Raw genomic sequence first — 15,114 nt, 5'->3', positions numbered from 1 at the left:
CCGCGTAGTAGAAAAGTTGCCCACCATCGAACGCGCGTCGACGACCTTTCCCCGTCGCCTATCACCGGTCGGTCGGTTGGTCGGTGATGGTGCCATCATCCATCCCATTCACTCAACCGGCCATCGCGCGTTTCCATGTATGTACCGCGCGGCCTACTATGCTGCTGCTGGGCAAGGCGGGCGGTCAAGTTTCTCGCGTCCACCGTCTCCTGCACCACGTTCGGTCGAACTGTACTGTAAAAAAGCATTATTTTATAATCTATCTGGCCTTGTCCGTGTGCGAGGGGGTTGGAAATGTCAAAAAGATGAACGATGTAGTATCATCATCGTTTGCCGTTCGCTTAAACTGTCCGTAAGCTAAGCTGAGGGTGGATATTTCACACCTCGTGTTATGCTTCAAGAGCCACTCCTCCGCGGCCGTCCTCACCGTTCCTCACCGGTCAGGAGTGGTGCGGCGCGGATCGTGTGACACACATGCGTGCTGAGTGAACGCCATCCATTCGGCGGTGGATACATGCCAACTGTCGCGGCCGCGCTTCGTATCGGGTGACGGTAAGCTCGGCTCCCCAGTCTGAGGCCTACCCCCATGGTAGTACGGTGCGGTGGGAAACCACATGTTCTCGTGAAAGGTAGTTAACTCTTTGCGGTGAGCTCGATTTTGGTTTTCTGATGAGGTTGCATTTGAAAGTGCATTCTGAGTTGGATGGATGGATGGACATGGTTCGGCTGGGGACCCAGTGGGTCAGTGGTGGTGCGGCGAGTAACCTTGCTTCGCAGATGGAAGCTGTCTCAAGTTGCAGCAGCAGCAGTGCAGTTAGGCTGGCGCAAAAGCTACACTGAAGGCGAGAGAAATCGTACAAAAAGTCACGAAGAATCGAACTTTTTCCAAGTGCCAACCCCTTGCTGCCGCCCCACCACCCGTTTCGTTGGGTGGCCCAACAGGCAGAAGAAAGAAGATCTGCTCCGCACCTTGAAGGCTCGGTCTCGTCTCGGTGAAGCTGGCTTTCTGATGTTTGCTCTTTCGGGGCAGAGCTGGCAGCATTTATGCTGCTAACAGTTTATGACGTATACGAAAGGTCAACGTTGTGTAGCACCCGAGAAGAATACTTTAGGCCGTTATTTGTAGAATGGCTGATCATAAATGTGTGAAGTTTTCAAACTCAAAATGAAAAGCAATCTTCGAAATTGACATTTAAACATACATATTGATATACCTGGCAATTCTGCTTCGGCATTTCCTCGAGTGTTTAGTGTGCGAGTGAATGTTCTTGTTGCTAACGGTGTGAGTTAAACCGTGAATATTCATTCAAAACAAATAACGCGTATCGCGAAACAAGTGTTGCCAATACGATTGCTGTGATAGAACTATTTATTAGTATTTATCAATGGTTGGAAAATTTACGTAAAAAAGAATATTTCCATGGATCCCTTTCATTCCCTTTAAACATCAACTGATAGTCTCTAGATAGTGATAAATTTGTCCTATTTAGTCCTACCAGAAGAATGCTTGAAAAAATGTTCAGTATGAAAAACGATCCGAATCCGAATCGATCCGAAAGTCTCATATATCAATCGATAGAATTCGACAAACTGAACAATCTCTGTGTGTGTGCGTGCGTATTTTTGGTAAGGAAAAAAATCGCACTGTGTGATCGCACTGTGCGGGATTCACAATCTTGTACTTTGTGCCTAACCACTAAAAAAACTCTATACTTTCTCCGTCCATTTCTTACTCTCCCGGAACTTCCGTTACGTATTACTCCGAGAGGAGGATGTGCTTTTTCACTTCTCTGTAATCTGTTGTGACATGACCGATGCGGGGATGGTGACCAACTTGACTTCCATCCCCTCACGCCCATCCACGCAGGGCGTCTTTTTATGTCAATTCTAGCATCCAACGTTGGATGTAGGCCGTATTTTACGTCTCGTTACCGTCATTCTAAATGACCATGCTGGTTCTTTGGTATTCAACCTACCTGCGCTGCAGCTCCGACATAATTTGTGAAACTGCCCTCCTCCTCTTTACACATTTCATTTGTAATTGTAATGCACTTCACATTTAAGTTAGGTATCTCGCTCCGCACAACTACGATTTCTTGGGCATTCGAATATGTTGTGGTGTTTCTTCCACGCTCCCACATCCTGGACAGGGTAGTGACGCAACGTGGCCAAACCGATGCAAGTACTGCCTGCTGCAGCCATGTCGAGATAATAACTGCGTCAGGTGGAACTTCACCTCTCCATGCTTTCTTTTCATCCAGGTCGATATAATCGGTCCAACTGCCGTTTGACGCCGCATCCCTGTTTCCGCATTCCAGGGACTCCTTTCTGACATTTGACCAGGGACCCCTTTCTGACAGTTTTCTGGTTTTTTCTAGTTTCCCTTCGAATATAGCACTCCTTGTCTTTTACTATTGTGATGTTGATAGGCATCATTCCTGCGATGACGCATACTGCCTTGGGTAAAACTGTTCTATAAGAACTCGCGACTTGTATGGCCATGAGCGGAACGTGCTATTCAGCTTTACTAGGTTTCGGTCCTCAACGCTGAAATCTAGGCTGGATTTTTGCACCTTTGTCCGAATTTGAATTTTATTGCACTCTTATGAGGGTATTTTTAGTCATTAAAACCATCATAAGAGTGTAACAAAACCCTCATTTTACTTAGGCTGAGTATCGACAGGGAAACACTAGCCAGAAGTTGACGCTTACTACTGCTATGTAGGTTCGTAGCTATGCGGCATAATTCTAGCCAACACATTGATGATCTTCGGCGCCTTCTCACAGACATAGATCTATTCTATTGAAATTAAGATCATCACTCCTAGGTGCTTCGGTACTCGCTTCGAGGCTATGGTGTACTCTCCAACAGTGATATCCACCCACTGCACTGCTCTGCAGTTTTTGACCAACAATACTTTCGTTTTGTGGTGACGGTGAGCTATCTGCAGCTTCGCTCGTTGCATCAATTTCTTAATCGTACCAATTGCTTCCGTGGGCACCATTTCTACCCAGATAACACAAGATCATAATAGAAAGTCCTCATTAAGTCGTATGCATGTTAGTTTTCCATTGGAATTACATAATGAATCGAGTATGCCAAAGCGAAGTGAACAATAAATTGTTTTGTAGTCGTGCGTGTCGTCATATACAACTTATGGCTGTGAATTATATAGTAGTATAGTTGATTGTAACATTTAGTTATATCTTGATTCCATATTGAGGAGTATTAAGTTGCGTGTTCCAAAAGCTGTTGTATAGAATGCAAGATAGAATTACAAATGATTGTTAAAATTTTTGCGCGTATAATGCCTCCACTTTGGTTCTTATATGTTCTAATGTGGCGTGAAATATGACTTTTTCGTGCGGATATGATTTAGTATCTCTCAGTTGCAACCTAGATATATAAACCAAATTGTTTGCTGGGTACCTCTTCTAGCGTTTCAGCTACTACCGACAGTAAGATGTCGTCCGCAAAGCCAACGATCTCTGCCCTTTGCGCAGTTTTGGAATCAGCACACCGTTGTACATCCCGTTCCATAGCATTGGTCCGAGAGTAGAGCTTTGGGGACTCCCGGAGTAATCTTCACCGATCGCTGCCCCTTGGCCGCCTCGTACACCAACAGTCGGTTGTGGAAGTAACTCTTCAGGATCTTGCACAGGTAGTCTGGGAATTTCATTTCATGCAGTGACGCGCAGGGATGGCACGATCACGTTGACTCAATTCACATTCATTTGACAGAACCGTCTCAGCCAAGCAAAATGTGACAAAGATATATATGGGACATTTGTAGAACTAGTTATTATCTACAACTTTTCTGAATAAAGCTGGGCTGTATCTTTTGTAGTTACGGTGCTACAACGCTAGTAGCTCATTAGCAGCCAAGTGAACGTTCACTCGGGAAAAGTGTACTTCTATAATGATCTTGGACCTTTGATTTTTGCCATAACAATATGGTACGCGTCGCTCCTGGAATTGATATCAACGTTACGGCACAGCTCTTGGTAGCAATTCGGTTTGCTCCTTTTGATTTTCCTCTTCAATGCCACTCTTGCAGCTTGAAACACCTACCCTGGTCTCGTTCTGCTGCGTTATTGGTTCTCTGAACCCGTCTTCTTGCTGTGAGACAGCTACTGCGGTGGTCGCTGAGCTGCTCGTTCCACCAATAAACTGGTCACCGTCGAATCTTCGGTTCCAGCTTTCTTGGTATTGTTGCATCACATGCCCTCACTAACGTGTTCGTAAGCCATTCCGCGCTCCGATTTAAAGGCTCGACGTCCACCCTAAGTGCCCCGTCAAAAAAGTTCTAGTCGAAGGTTTTTGTCTTCCATTTCCGCTCACAGTTCTTTATCCTTAGTGCTGCTACCGTAGTTTGTTGACCTGCGCTGTACCGGATCGTCTGTTTTAATCAGTTCGCCGCCTGGACCCTAGATGATAGTTGGGAAAGGGATTGGCCGAGGATTTCTATTTTATAGTTGAGGAGATTCCTTACCGAGTTATAGGTATCCAGGCGATTCACCTTTTGGATTCTCTTACAAGAATCCTCGTTATATAAACAAGGCATTCTGTACGATTCTTATGCAGAATTGTTTTACGCGATTCCAATGCGAGGAATCCTAGAGATTTTGTGCGAATCTTTTTGGTTCGTCCGGGCTTCAGCTTGCCACTAATAAAAGGTTGCAAAAAGTTGTAACGTCGATGATCGATTCGCGACTACGATGTCTTATATTAAATTTATTACTTTTATTAAATTTACAAAAAGGTATATTTGTGATTTTAATTTTCGTAATTACAGACTACAATAAAACTTTCGAATATCCAGATTAGTTTCAAATAAATGGTGTTTACATAACGAGCATCGTTTCGTAGGGCAATTTAGCATCGTTTGTTTCTGTGCCTCGTTTGTTGCATTATTCCACACCTCCTCCTTCTACTAACAAAAATTCCTTTCCCGAAATGCTTGTGAAGATGCGGAGGATTCCCTGGTCTTTAGTAGCAACAAGTATTGGACTAACATTCCTTTCCACCCCACCAGGACCCGCATTCGGGCGTGGCCGGCGTCGGTATTGATCAGCATGCAGGGACCTGATAAGGTTGCACAATGAGGAACAGTGTGTTGTCCCAAGCATGCTTTTTCCAGCCATCATTTTGCAATTTTCATCGGTCCTGGTCAATAACGGTCCTGGTCAATAGCAGCACATTTTTTGGAATGACACCCTATCCCAAACCTTTCCGTAAGATATAGTCCTACGTCAACAATATGAAAATTCATTATTTTTCGATCTTTCAGAGGGGACTCCCGTTAAAGCATCTCACCATTTCTTTCGTTGTTAGAGGAACAGCTCTCAGTGAACACTGACAACCCGACTTTTACTCTGCCTATTTCCTGCTTGGAGCTTGTTGGCCACAGCCGTTGAAAATCGTATCGAGGGTGTTTTCATACCATAGTGCGTCCAACGTAGCCGGATTGTCATCGGGATGTCTCCCAAACCACATTGACCTTTCAGCGCGTTCAATAACTGCTCCTCGGTAGTAATCTCATCCAGGTGTCTGCATTCGATCATTAAGGTGCATTAGCGCTCGAACGTTTGCCGTATTCCCAAGTGATTTCTCTATGAGCTCCTTGAATTGTGGGTTCCTTCTTTAGCTTGAAGAGTATTTCTCCTTTTTGGGCGTGCCTAGTTCTAAGCACGCTCTTCCCTAGTTCCTTCAATTCGGAGTCTTCCCTCACATCAAGGCATCCTGGGAGTTTGTCCTTCATCTTGTCGTCTGTTCCCACTGCATCTTCTGGTAATTTTGTTCTCATTTTTAAGTCTTCTTCCTTACCAGGTGTCTCTCTTTTTCGTTTCTCTGAATGTGGATGCAGAGGACTCTTCAGGGTCTCGTTTTCTACCGCTTCTTTCTCCGCAGCCATCATCAACGATATCTCAGCGGTCTTGGCCTTTTTTCTTAGCTCTTCCTGATTCCGTTCAGCAGTAGCTATCGCAACTTTAATGCTCGTCGCTAAAAGTCTGATCTTCAAATCTGCCTGATCCTCCTATCCTTGAAGAACCCATAGAATTCGTTTAACTTTCAGCATGGTGATTCTTCCAAGTAGAACTTCTTTGATTGTACCACTATTGACTTTCGGAACAAATATCTGGCTCGTCGAGGGACTAGCTTCTCTCTGGGTTTCTTGTTAAACGGGCGTTAAAACGTTCGCTCCTTTGCCGGCAGTCCATGTCGTCTGGCTGTGTATTTATTTTTCTTTGGTGTTGTTTTGTTTCGTCCATGTTTCGCTCGTTGTAGATAGCCACTTTCCGTGATCTCATGGTTATTTTTTCAAGCAGGGAAACCAGGCTAGGGTTGACATGGTTCCTTTATGGAGACTATGTTCAGAGCCAGATCAGCGTAAGTTAGGAATGGTCCATCTGAGCCTACTACCTACCAACTTTGGTGACGGGTTTCGAACGTACCCGGGTTTCAAACTATTAACTCACTACCATTTCTGAGAGCTTAGTGGTGTAATTGGTTAAACAACACACCCGACTAGCGATTGAGAGCTATGAGTTCGACTCTCACCTTCGCTAAGTCTATATTTTTGGCCTAATATCAAGAATTATCAGTTTGCCTGAATCTACATTTCTCGCATTAAGCATTTATTGATTCCCCAACATTTCTGAGAGGGTCACCCTTCCATAATCAGGTAGCAGAAAAATACAACCACCAGCTCCGGTGCGCCTTATACGGATTGTTGGGATGTCTCGTGTCCTTGCCTTGCCGTTGCCAGTATATCATAATTGCGATCTTATTGGCATCGATCCCTATGTGCACTGTTGGCACTCCTGGTAGACGGCGGGCTAGGGTGCTTTAAGTGGCTCATTTTACGGCGTCGTTTACGGATCAATGCCCAACCCAGCCACACCCCCACAGACTCCACAACTCGCAGTACGACCCTCGAGGGGAAGGGGCCTTCAAGCCCCTCCTAGACTCACGCCTCTGCTGCCGCCAATTACAGAATCAAAGATTGTTTATATTTCCAACTGTAGCAACTTCTCCAAAACTGATATCAAATTGTCATAGGTTTAATCGTCGTAAAGAGTCTTCGTCCTTTTGGAACAAGTTGAATTTGTCACTTTTTCTGGGTCACTTTCCCAATACAGACATCAAATTGGTATAGAGTTTAATCGTCGTAAAGCATCTTCGACATGTAGGGGCGAAGAGACTCGATCACTTTTATTCTAAAAGGAAAGTAATCAAAATCACAGTAAACAGATGATGTTGTGCCTACCTGGGAAGCAAGGTAATCACGAGGAAAATGTATGGGAAAATTTGACCTTAAAACTTTTCATTAATTTTCACTATTTAGTGATTTGAAAAAAAAAAAAAATACAATGATAGTCACATAAGGACTACATCTGGCCCGCAAATGAGAGATTCTCTTTGCGTCTGCTGAAAGAGACACTTTTACTAAATTGTTTACTTTCAGGACATCAGCACTGGTCTAGGTTTTATTGAATGGAATAACTCCTGACCTGGTGGGACGGGGAGATTTTGTCACTTTTTTCTAGAAAAGAAGAGGTTCTGTGCCTGGGAAGCAAAAGCATGCTTACATGTCATTTGCTGTTACATTCATCCTTGATAGTGTTTGATATTTATGCTTATGTTAATAGTCACTCGATATATTTTATTATATTCTTAGAAAACTTCTGATGGATTAATGAAAATATCGCAAAAAACCATTGTAAAATGACTGAGTAATAGAATTGCAAAACGTAACCACTTTTCGTGTTTCCAAAGTGTATTACAATTCCAAAAAAGATTCTACCCACTGGCACCCCTGTTTAGCTTGCTGCTTCAAAAGCTCTCGAACCAACAGCAAAGACAGGCGTCCTCTTTGGTGCTACAAATCCGCCTCATAAACACACAGACGGATGCACGCTGTTGGCTTACTTGGCTTACTTGGACCGGCTTCGATTTAAATCTGTGGCAACGGAGATGGTACCTAACAGCAGCGCTGTTCGCTTCGCATACGTGTTGGTCTGTTTTTCTTTCTTTCTCTCTCCCTCTCGCTCTGTTTCGTACAAACTCAAGCACACACACACTAGCCTGTACGGGTATAGTTTGGCAACTGACACCACGATAGCGTGTACTGTGGCTCTGTCTGTTGTACGTCGTACGAACGACGATGACGCACATGCAAGGTCGTTGCGTACAAATCCAACATATCCGAAGGTCGTTGTGTCTATTGACGTTGTTGTGGCTTGATTCCGGTGCACAAACACCGCTCTACCCTTAGTGAGTGCTTACTGTGCACATGTGTGGCGGAATGTAAGGTGTTGTGTTGGTTTCGGTTCGCTTGCAGCCGTGAAAGAGTGAGCGAGCGAGTCGAAAGTACAGTAATACAGAATGGTGGAACGTCCGTCCGTCCGTCCGTCGTGTGCGCCCTGTATGCAGTATAGTTAGTTAGAGAAGTGAAGTTGGACGACGACGCGCGGTTGTTGGTTTGTTGCAAAGCAGTTTTTATTGAAACTTGCACTCAGTTTTGTGACTCTTGCAATGTTTTTTTTTGCACAACGACGACGACGACGTCAAAGTGTGGCAAAGCATTAAAAGACTAATGCCAGGGGTTTTCGTATAAATAAACTTTGTGTGTAACGCGATAGCCGTGTGCGGAAATGAGGATAAAACAAACGCTCGGTGTGAGTGAATGGGAGCGGACCTCTTTTTTTCCAAACTGGGTGGGAAGAACAAAAGACTGCGAACCTGATTGCGTAGTGTGCCATGGAAGGTGTTTCTAGCCTTTAATCCTTCGCGGTCTGATTGGAAAAATACTGTCTGATTAGAATGGTGAATTGATTTTGATTTTAATTTTTTTTTCTAAACTCTTATTTCAGAAATGATTACGGCTTCTATGTTATTGTCGTTGCCACCTTGTGTGAATGTGTGAAAAATAATTACTGAAGCTGTAGCAGAATGACATCAACGGAGTCGAGAGGAAACGTCTCGGTAACAACGATCAACTGTGAGAATGATCCCAGTCTTGGAGTAGCTAGCGTAGGCACCATGATTCCGGCGGGGACCAGCTCCGGTAGCAGTGGCAGCAGTAGTAGTAGTAGCAATAGTAGCAGCAGTAATACTCCGAATGCCAGCACTAGTAACAGTGCGATATTTGGAAACGTTGGTATCCGAATAACAGTGCCAAAAATGGAAGAATCTGATGAGTCTGATACCGAACTATCGAACATTGAAAAGACAGCAAATGTCAACATGCGAGAGGATAGCCGAGCCAGTAAGGGCCTTCCTCGGCCGATGTCCTGGGAGGGCGAACTGTCCGAACCGGAAGCGATGATGATTGACAACGAAAACAGCTCCAGCGGTACTGGGCCGGAGCTGGCTACAGTGGATAAGACAGAACCCCTGGTAATAACTAAGGAGGAACCATCCGGTCCGGGAATCACGGAACCATTAGCGCTCACTGCGAGTCACAGCAGTAGTAGCTCTCCCCTCCCGGTCGGAATGATCAAACCGGAAGTGGGCATTCCATTGATCAGCCACAGCGTTGCTTCCAACAGCTACGCCAACACCATTCCAACTAGTAATAATATTAACGCTAAGAAACTACCGGACGTTATAAATCTTAAGTACGAACATGGTTTAGCGGAAAATCTTCCAGCGGTGAACTCGCCGTTGTTGGTCCGTTCCAAAACTACACTCCTCCCGGCCAATCCAAGTCCCGACTCTGCTATACACTCTGTGTACACGCACAGTTCTCCGAGCCAATCACCGTTGACGTCGCGTCACGCCGCCTATACGCCTTCGCTGAGTCGCAACAATAGCGATGCCTCGTACAGCAGCTGCTATTCGTACAGTTCCGAGTTCAGTCCGACGCATTCCCCTATTCAGGGACGGCACAATATGTTCGCCAGTGGGTCCTACAACGGATCCCAGCTGCATGCAGTATTATACAAACCGATGATGGACAACGAACAAGCGCTGAAGCTTGCCACCCAGGAGGAACCGGTCTTCGACAGCGAACATCTACCGTCCCCGGGCATTTCGCGGCAGCAGCTGATTAACAGGTTTGTGTTAAGTGTGTCATAAATTTAAGGACTTCAGAAATAAAGTTTAATTTTCAGCCCATGTCCGATTTGTGGCGACAAAATCTCCGGCTTCCATTACGGCATATTTTCGTGCGAATCTTGCAAAGGATTCTTCAAACGGACAGTGCAGAACCGAAAGAACTACGTGTGCCTTAGAGGAGCCGCTTGCCCGGTGACAATTGCCACAAGGAAAAAATGTCCGGCGTGTCGGTTTGAGAAGTGCCTTCAGAAGGGGATGAAGCTGGAAGGTAAGTACCCAGATATCCTAGCCACTAGATCATATGGGAAAAACTATCGGAGTCGTTTTGGTTGTAGCTATTCGGGAGGATCGTACCCGAGGAGGTCGGTCCACTTACCAGTGCTCGTACACGCTGCCTGGGACGATTCTTAGTCCGTCGCTGTCCGGCAACGAAAATGGTAGCAATTTTCCGTACTCGAAATTTCCACCCGGCAGTCAGTTTCTGTCGGGTAACCCCGGCGGAGGACATCCCGGTCAGCAGTTCAAAAGCGAATCCCAGCAGGAGACCAAGTGTAACAGCTCCCCGGCCGGCACACCGGTCGGTAGCAATGGGAGTAATCACGTTCGGCCGGGTGTTCCACAGTTGCTGCAGGTGAGGCTTCAAAACCAGTGTGAGATGAGTTTGTTTTGATTGTTTTTCTTTTTTGTTAGGAAATTATGGACGTCGAACATCTGTGGCAGTATAACACTACGGAGCTGGCTCGGTTGAATCAACCGCCACCGCCGGTAACGCCGGCGGCCATTGCCGCTAGTCCGTTACTTTCCAGTGCCGGAATCACCAGCGAAAGCAACCCGGATCTGATCGCCAATCTGTGCAACATTGCCGACCACCGGCTGTACAAGATAGTCAAGTGGTGCAAGAGTTTGCCGCTGTTCAAGAACATCTCGGTAATTATGCCCCCATCAGTCAGGATGAGTTAATATTTTAAACATGCTTTTGATTCAACAGATTGACGATCAAATCTGCCTGCTGATCAACTCGTGGTGCGAGCTGTTGCTCTTTTCATGTTGCTTCCGATCGATGGCTACTCCGGGGGAAATTAAAATCTCTCTCGGGAAGTCAATCACGCTGGAACAGGCCAAGCATAGTGGATTACAAGTGAGTTCCCTTATAGAAGTTGTTTGTTTTTAGATTAATGGAAGTTTAACGAACTTGTTTGCAGACCTGCATCGAACGAATGCTCAATCTCACCGATCACCTGCGGCGGCTGCGCGTTGATCGTTACGAATATGTCGCCATGAAAGTGATCGTCCTGATGTCGTCGGATACGTCGGAACTGAAAGAATCGGAGAAGGTTCGAGCCAGCCAAGAGAAGGCACTGCAGGCCCTACAGGCGTACACGTTAGCGCACTACCCGGAGACGCCGGCCAAATTCGGCGAACTGTTGCTGCGAATTCCCGAGCTGCAGCGAACTTGCCAGGTGAGTCGACCGGCAACGAGTGTCAAATCGCCCGCAATAATCACTGAATTACAGCTTTCGTTTCAGGTCGGCAAAGAAATGCTAACAATCAAACCGAAGGAAGGCGAGGAACCGTCCTTCAACCTGCTGATGGAGCTGCTTCGTGGCGAACATTAATCTGGAGTGTGCCACCACCGAAGAGAACGATCGTGCCTCACATGCTCTAACGTTTTCGATAGAGCAGGACACCGAAATTCTAACCTGAAATATCCCCGCACCGAGCACAGAGCAGAGCAGGGATATGCTACGATCAAAGCAGGCGCGGGAACGCCTCACATCACTCCGCGAGTCTTTCGTTTTGGTAATCTTTATGTTTTTCCCTTTCTTACTGCGGACGCATTCAGCTCTCTTTTTCACGTTTTCCAACCGTCGTTTGCTGAATTAAAATTCTCCTGAATCATCCGGACTATCATCCACAGCCTCTGAGCGAGGCTGTCTGAGTGCAAGCAGCTGTTTGCGTAAAACTTTTACATAATAATTTGAAACCCGAAATCAAAACTCTTTCTAAAAATTGTGATTTTAACTTTTAATTGGATAAGTAGAGCGAGTTTATTTTATTCTTTTTATCGGTAGTTTTTAGTCAGATATTTAACAGATTTTTATTTTTTCCGATTGCCGTTTTTTTACATATTGTCTGTTGTAAGAAGTTTTATTTAACTATCCGTAAAGTGTATTTTTAAACATCGTTCAAAACGGTTTCATCGCTGCATGCGGAAGGCATTGGAATGGCGTCCAAACGCCGCTAAAACAGAGTTGATTTACGGTTTCATTATTGTCCTTCGATCCCTCAAAATGTACCGATTAAGTTTCCTTAACTAGCAACGTAAGACACACGTAAGATTTTTTGTAAATGGTCGATTAAAAAAAACAACTCACATACACACAGACGTACAGATAGAATATTTTCTTTACGCTAGCGATAAGCAAGCTCTTATTTAAACGAGTTGATCCCGAACAAGTAGGCTCGTAAGTTCTATTTTTTTTTCTAGATGATAAAAATAGCCTCGTATTGTTGATTAATACAGTTTTTGTTAAGCAGCGCTTTTTAAATCGAAATGTTTAAGTTTTCCAGCAGCACGATTACATTCGTAGAAGTGTAGTTTAGCTGACTTTGCAAATATTCTATTGAACTCGTAACTAATAACTGAGATAAATTTGTTTTTCTTTTAAGTTTAGTGTATAAACAATCGTGTCATTGGAGGATTTTTATATTAGAATCAGAACGATCCTTTTCAAGGCACACCCAATAACTCAAACACATACACACAAAAAAAAACAAAAAATCAAACGACCACATAAAAGTCTGCATTCAGCCCGAAGGCGGCAATAGTAGGCTGGAAGATTTCAACCCTCCTTAGGCCTGTTGATATGGGACGAAAGGAAAGGAAGATGAGGCAAAACGGTTTCCAACTATTTCCATAGAATAATATCAAACCACGGTCCTCCTGATCGATATAACGCGATTATATCGCATCGGAGGCTTGTTACAACAACTGAGCAATTCCTTTGTTTTGCTATTTTGCTACCAGTTGCAAATGAAACGGGGAAATGTGTGCCTTTTGTCTGAAGAAGAAAAAAAAATAACAACCAGAAGGAAACATTACAATTTTCGGGTAGAGTAAAATATTTTATCAAACAAAAACAAAATAAAAAAGTAAAAAAAAACAAGCAACCTTTCGATCGAATAACAGGAGCAAAATAAGCATACAAAAAAAACCGATTATATATAAATGAAAACAACTAGGAAACAGAAATGACTGAACCTTTTTAGTCTAGTGTTAGTTAATTACGTAAAAAAAACAAACAGAAATCATAAGCGAAACCCAAACCGCACCGGGTCGTGCGGTGTCATACAAGAGAGTAGTCTAATGCAACAACAACAAACAAACAAACTTTTTTGAATCGCGGTTTTTTGGAGATCCAACCGGAAGGATCAACAAACATTCTTTGATAGTTGCAATATATACAACAAAAAATAACACACCTTAGCTGAAAGATAGAAAGAGAGGAAGGAGACATAACTAAAAGCAAAGGTTTGAAGCAACCTTTGCTCTCAACAAGAAGTTCTAATTTGTGTATTGTATGTAAAGTGCAATAGGTTTTGTTTTCTCATACTTTCTTGAAACGTGTAAAACTTCCAAAAGCGCAAACTTGACAAACAGCAAAACAGCAAACTGAGGTAGACTTCTAAGATGAGAAGAATTTTTATGCAGAAGATTTCTGTGCAACTGAGAGAGGAGGACTTTTCTTCGAGCAGGAGAGGTGGGTAGTGCAGTTTTTCTTTTATTTCAGTGTGTAAATATTTTTTTCCAAAAAAATAACGAACAAAAGAAGAAAGTAAAAACAGCAAATCGTTAGACAAACGGAGGAAAAAAGTTTTCCAAATAAGAAAACAGAACAAATGTGATGATCTAAGCGTAGTACTTTAGTGATAAACGAAGCAGAACATACACACACAATTAAAAAACAAAAACATCTTAGCAAAATATACAGCTACTTAGTCGTCCTCCTTAAAATAACAAAAAAAAGGTCGGTCGAAATCGGCGAAAGCGCAAAAGCAAAACAAACAAAACAAACAAAAAAATCGAAGAAGAAAATTGCAGTATTTTTAGGAACGTACTTTTTACTCTTCCCCTCCTGTTGCATGTTTCGTAAGTGTTTTACCTACGTTGCGGGATCGTTTATTGCAAATAAACGGCCATCGAGCTGCTGCTGAGTCAGAACAGAAGAACCAACTGGCCAACTTGTACACACTCTCCACATACACACACACGTGGGGGTAGTTATTGGCAGTTGGCAGATATACACGTATTGTACTTAAACGAATTTTTAGGTTTACTATTATCCAGTTTCGGCATAACGCGTAAGATCCTTGCGGCCTTCCCGAGGAAGGCTGGAGGGCAGGCAGGCAGGCAGGCTGCTAAAGAAAGAGACCGCTCGGCCGGCTTGAACGGCCTATCGATCGGTGTCGCTGTGCTTGCTGCTGGTCCTAGCATTCACCGGTGATCGCAGAGGATTGTGCAAAATTGAGCATTTTTTAAAATAAATATCAGTTTAAAACTAGCCAGCTGAGAGAGGGTTCAGTGTCCGAAATCCTTTCTAATATGGCGTATATTTGGCCATATCTCCTAGAATGGAATCTTCAAGTTTACAGAAATGTCCAGAAACTCGGCACGTTTAACATTTTTCACATTTCGAGAAAAGGGGGTCTCAGTGACAACGTAAGAAGTTTGAAAGAAGCTCAACGAATTGTACCAGAAGCAGCAAACTAATCCGTTAATTTTAAATTTATTCTAGCCAAATCCAGCTTCGGTGGACTGTGGGAAATAGCTGTGAAGTCCCTCAAAGGCCGCATGTAACGAGTTATTGGAAATAACATAGTTTATTCGGATGAAATGCTGTTGTCAGGAAAATTGAAGCTTGCCTAAGTTCAAGGCTGATTGCTCCGCTGAGCAACGATCATCGGGATATAGAGGCTCGAAGTCCTAACCCCTTCTTGATTCAACGCCTGCTTACAATCATTCCATATTTGTCGGATCTCCAGGATGGAAT

The 15,114-nt window shown here is 44.0% G+C and overlaps 1 protein-coding gene across 5 annotated transcripts in view; it reads left to right on the top strand.

Annotated features, from left to right (window-relative positions):
• LOC128741730 (nuclear hormone receptor FTZ-F1 beta) overlaps positions 1 to 14,589 on the top strand; it is a 76,251-nt gene extending 61,662 nt beyond the window's left edge. Inside the window, exons 1-8 of one of the 5 annotated variants that reach the window (XM_053837722.1) lie at positions 8,492 to 8,682; positions 8,878 to 10,062; positions 10,120 to 10,331; positions 10,399 to 10,694; positions 10,754 to 10,990; positions 11,052 to 11,201; positions 11,266 to 11,523; positions 11,578 to 14,589. In XM_053837722.1, the coding sequence (XP_053693697.1) occupies positions 8,957 to 10,062; positions 10,120 to 10,331; positions 10,399 to 10,694; positions 10,754 to 10,990; positions 11,052 to 11,201; positions 11,266 to 11,523; positions 11,578 to 11,679 (2,361 nt within the window). In that variant the 5' untranslated portion in view covers positions 8,492 to 8,682; positions 8,878 to 8,956 and the 3' untranslated portion in view covers positions 11,680 to 14,589. Of the gene's footprint in view, positions 1 to 8,491; positions 8,683 to 8,710; positions 8,798 to 8,877; positions 10,063 to 10,119; positions 10,332 to 10,398; positions 10,695 to 10,753; positions 10,991 to 11,051; positions 11,202 to 11,265; positions 11,524 to 11,577 lie in introns of those variants that run through there. The other 4 variants (XM_053837721.1, XM_053837723.1, XM_053837724.1 and 1 more) reach the window with 4 other exon arrangements.
• The last annotated feature ends 525 nt before the right edge of the window (positions 14,590 to 15,114 follow it).

Source organism: Sabethes cyaneus, chromosome 3 (genome assembly GCF_943734655.1).
Source record: "Sabethes cyaneus chromosome 3, idSabCyanKW18_F2, whole genome shotgun sequence".
NCBI lineage: Eukaryota > Metazoa > Arthropoda > Insecta > Diptera > Culicidae > Sabethes > Sabethes cyaneus.
Note: the sequence above shows the minus strand (reverse complement) of the source record. Positions and strands in the feature narration are given on the sequence as shown.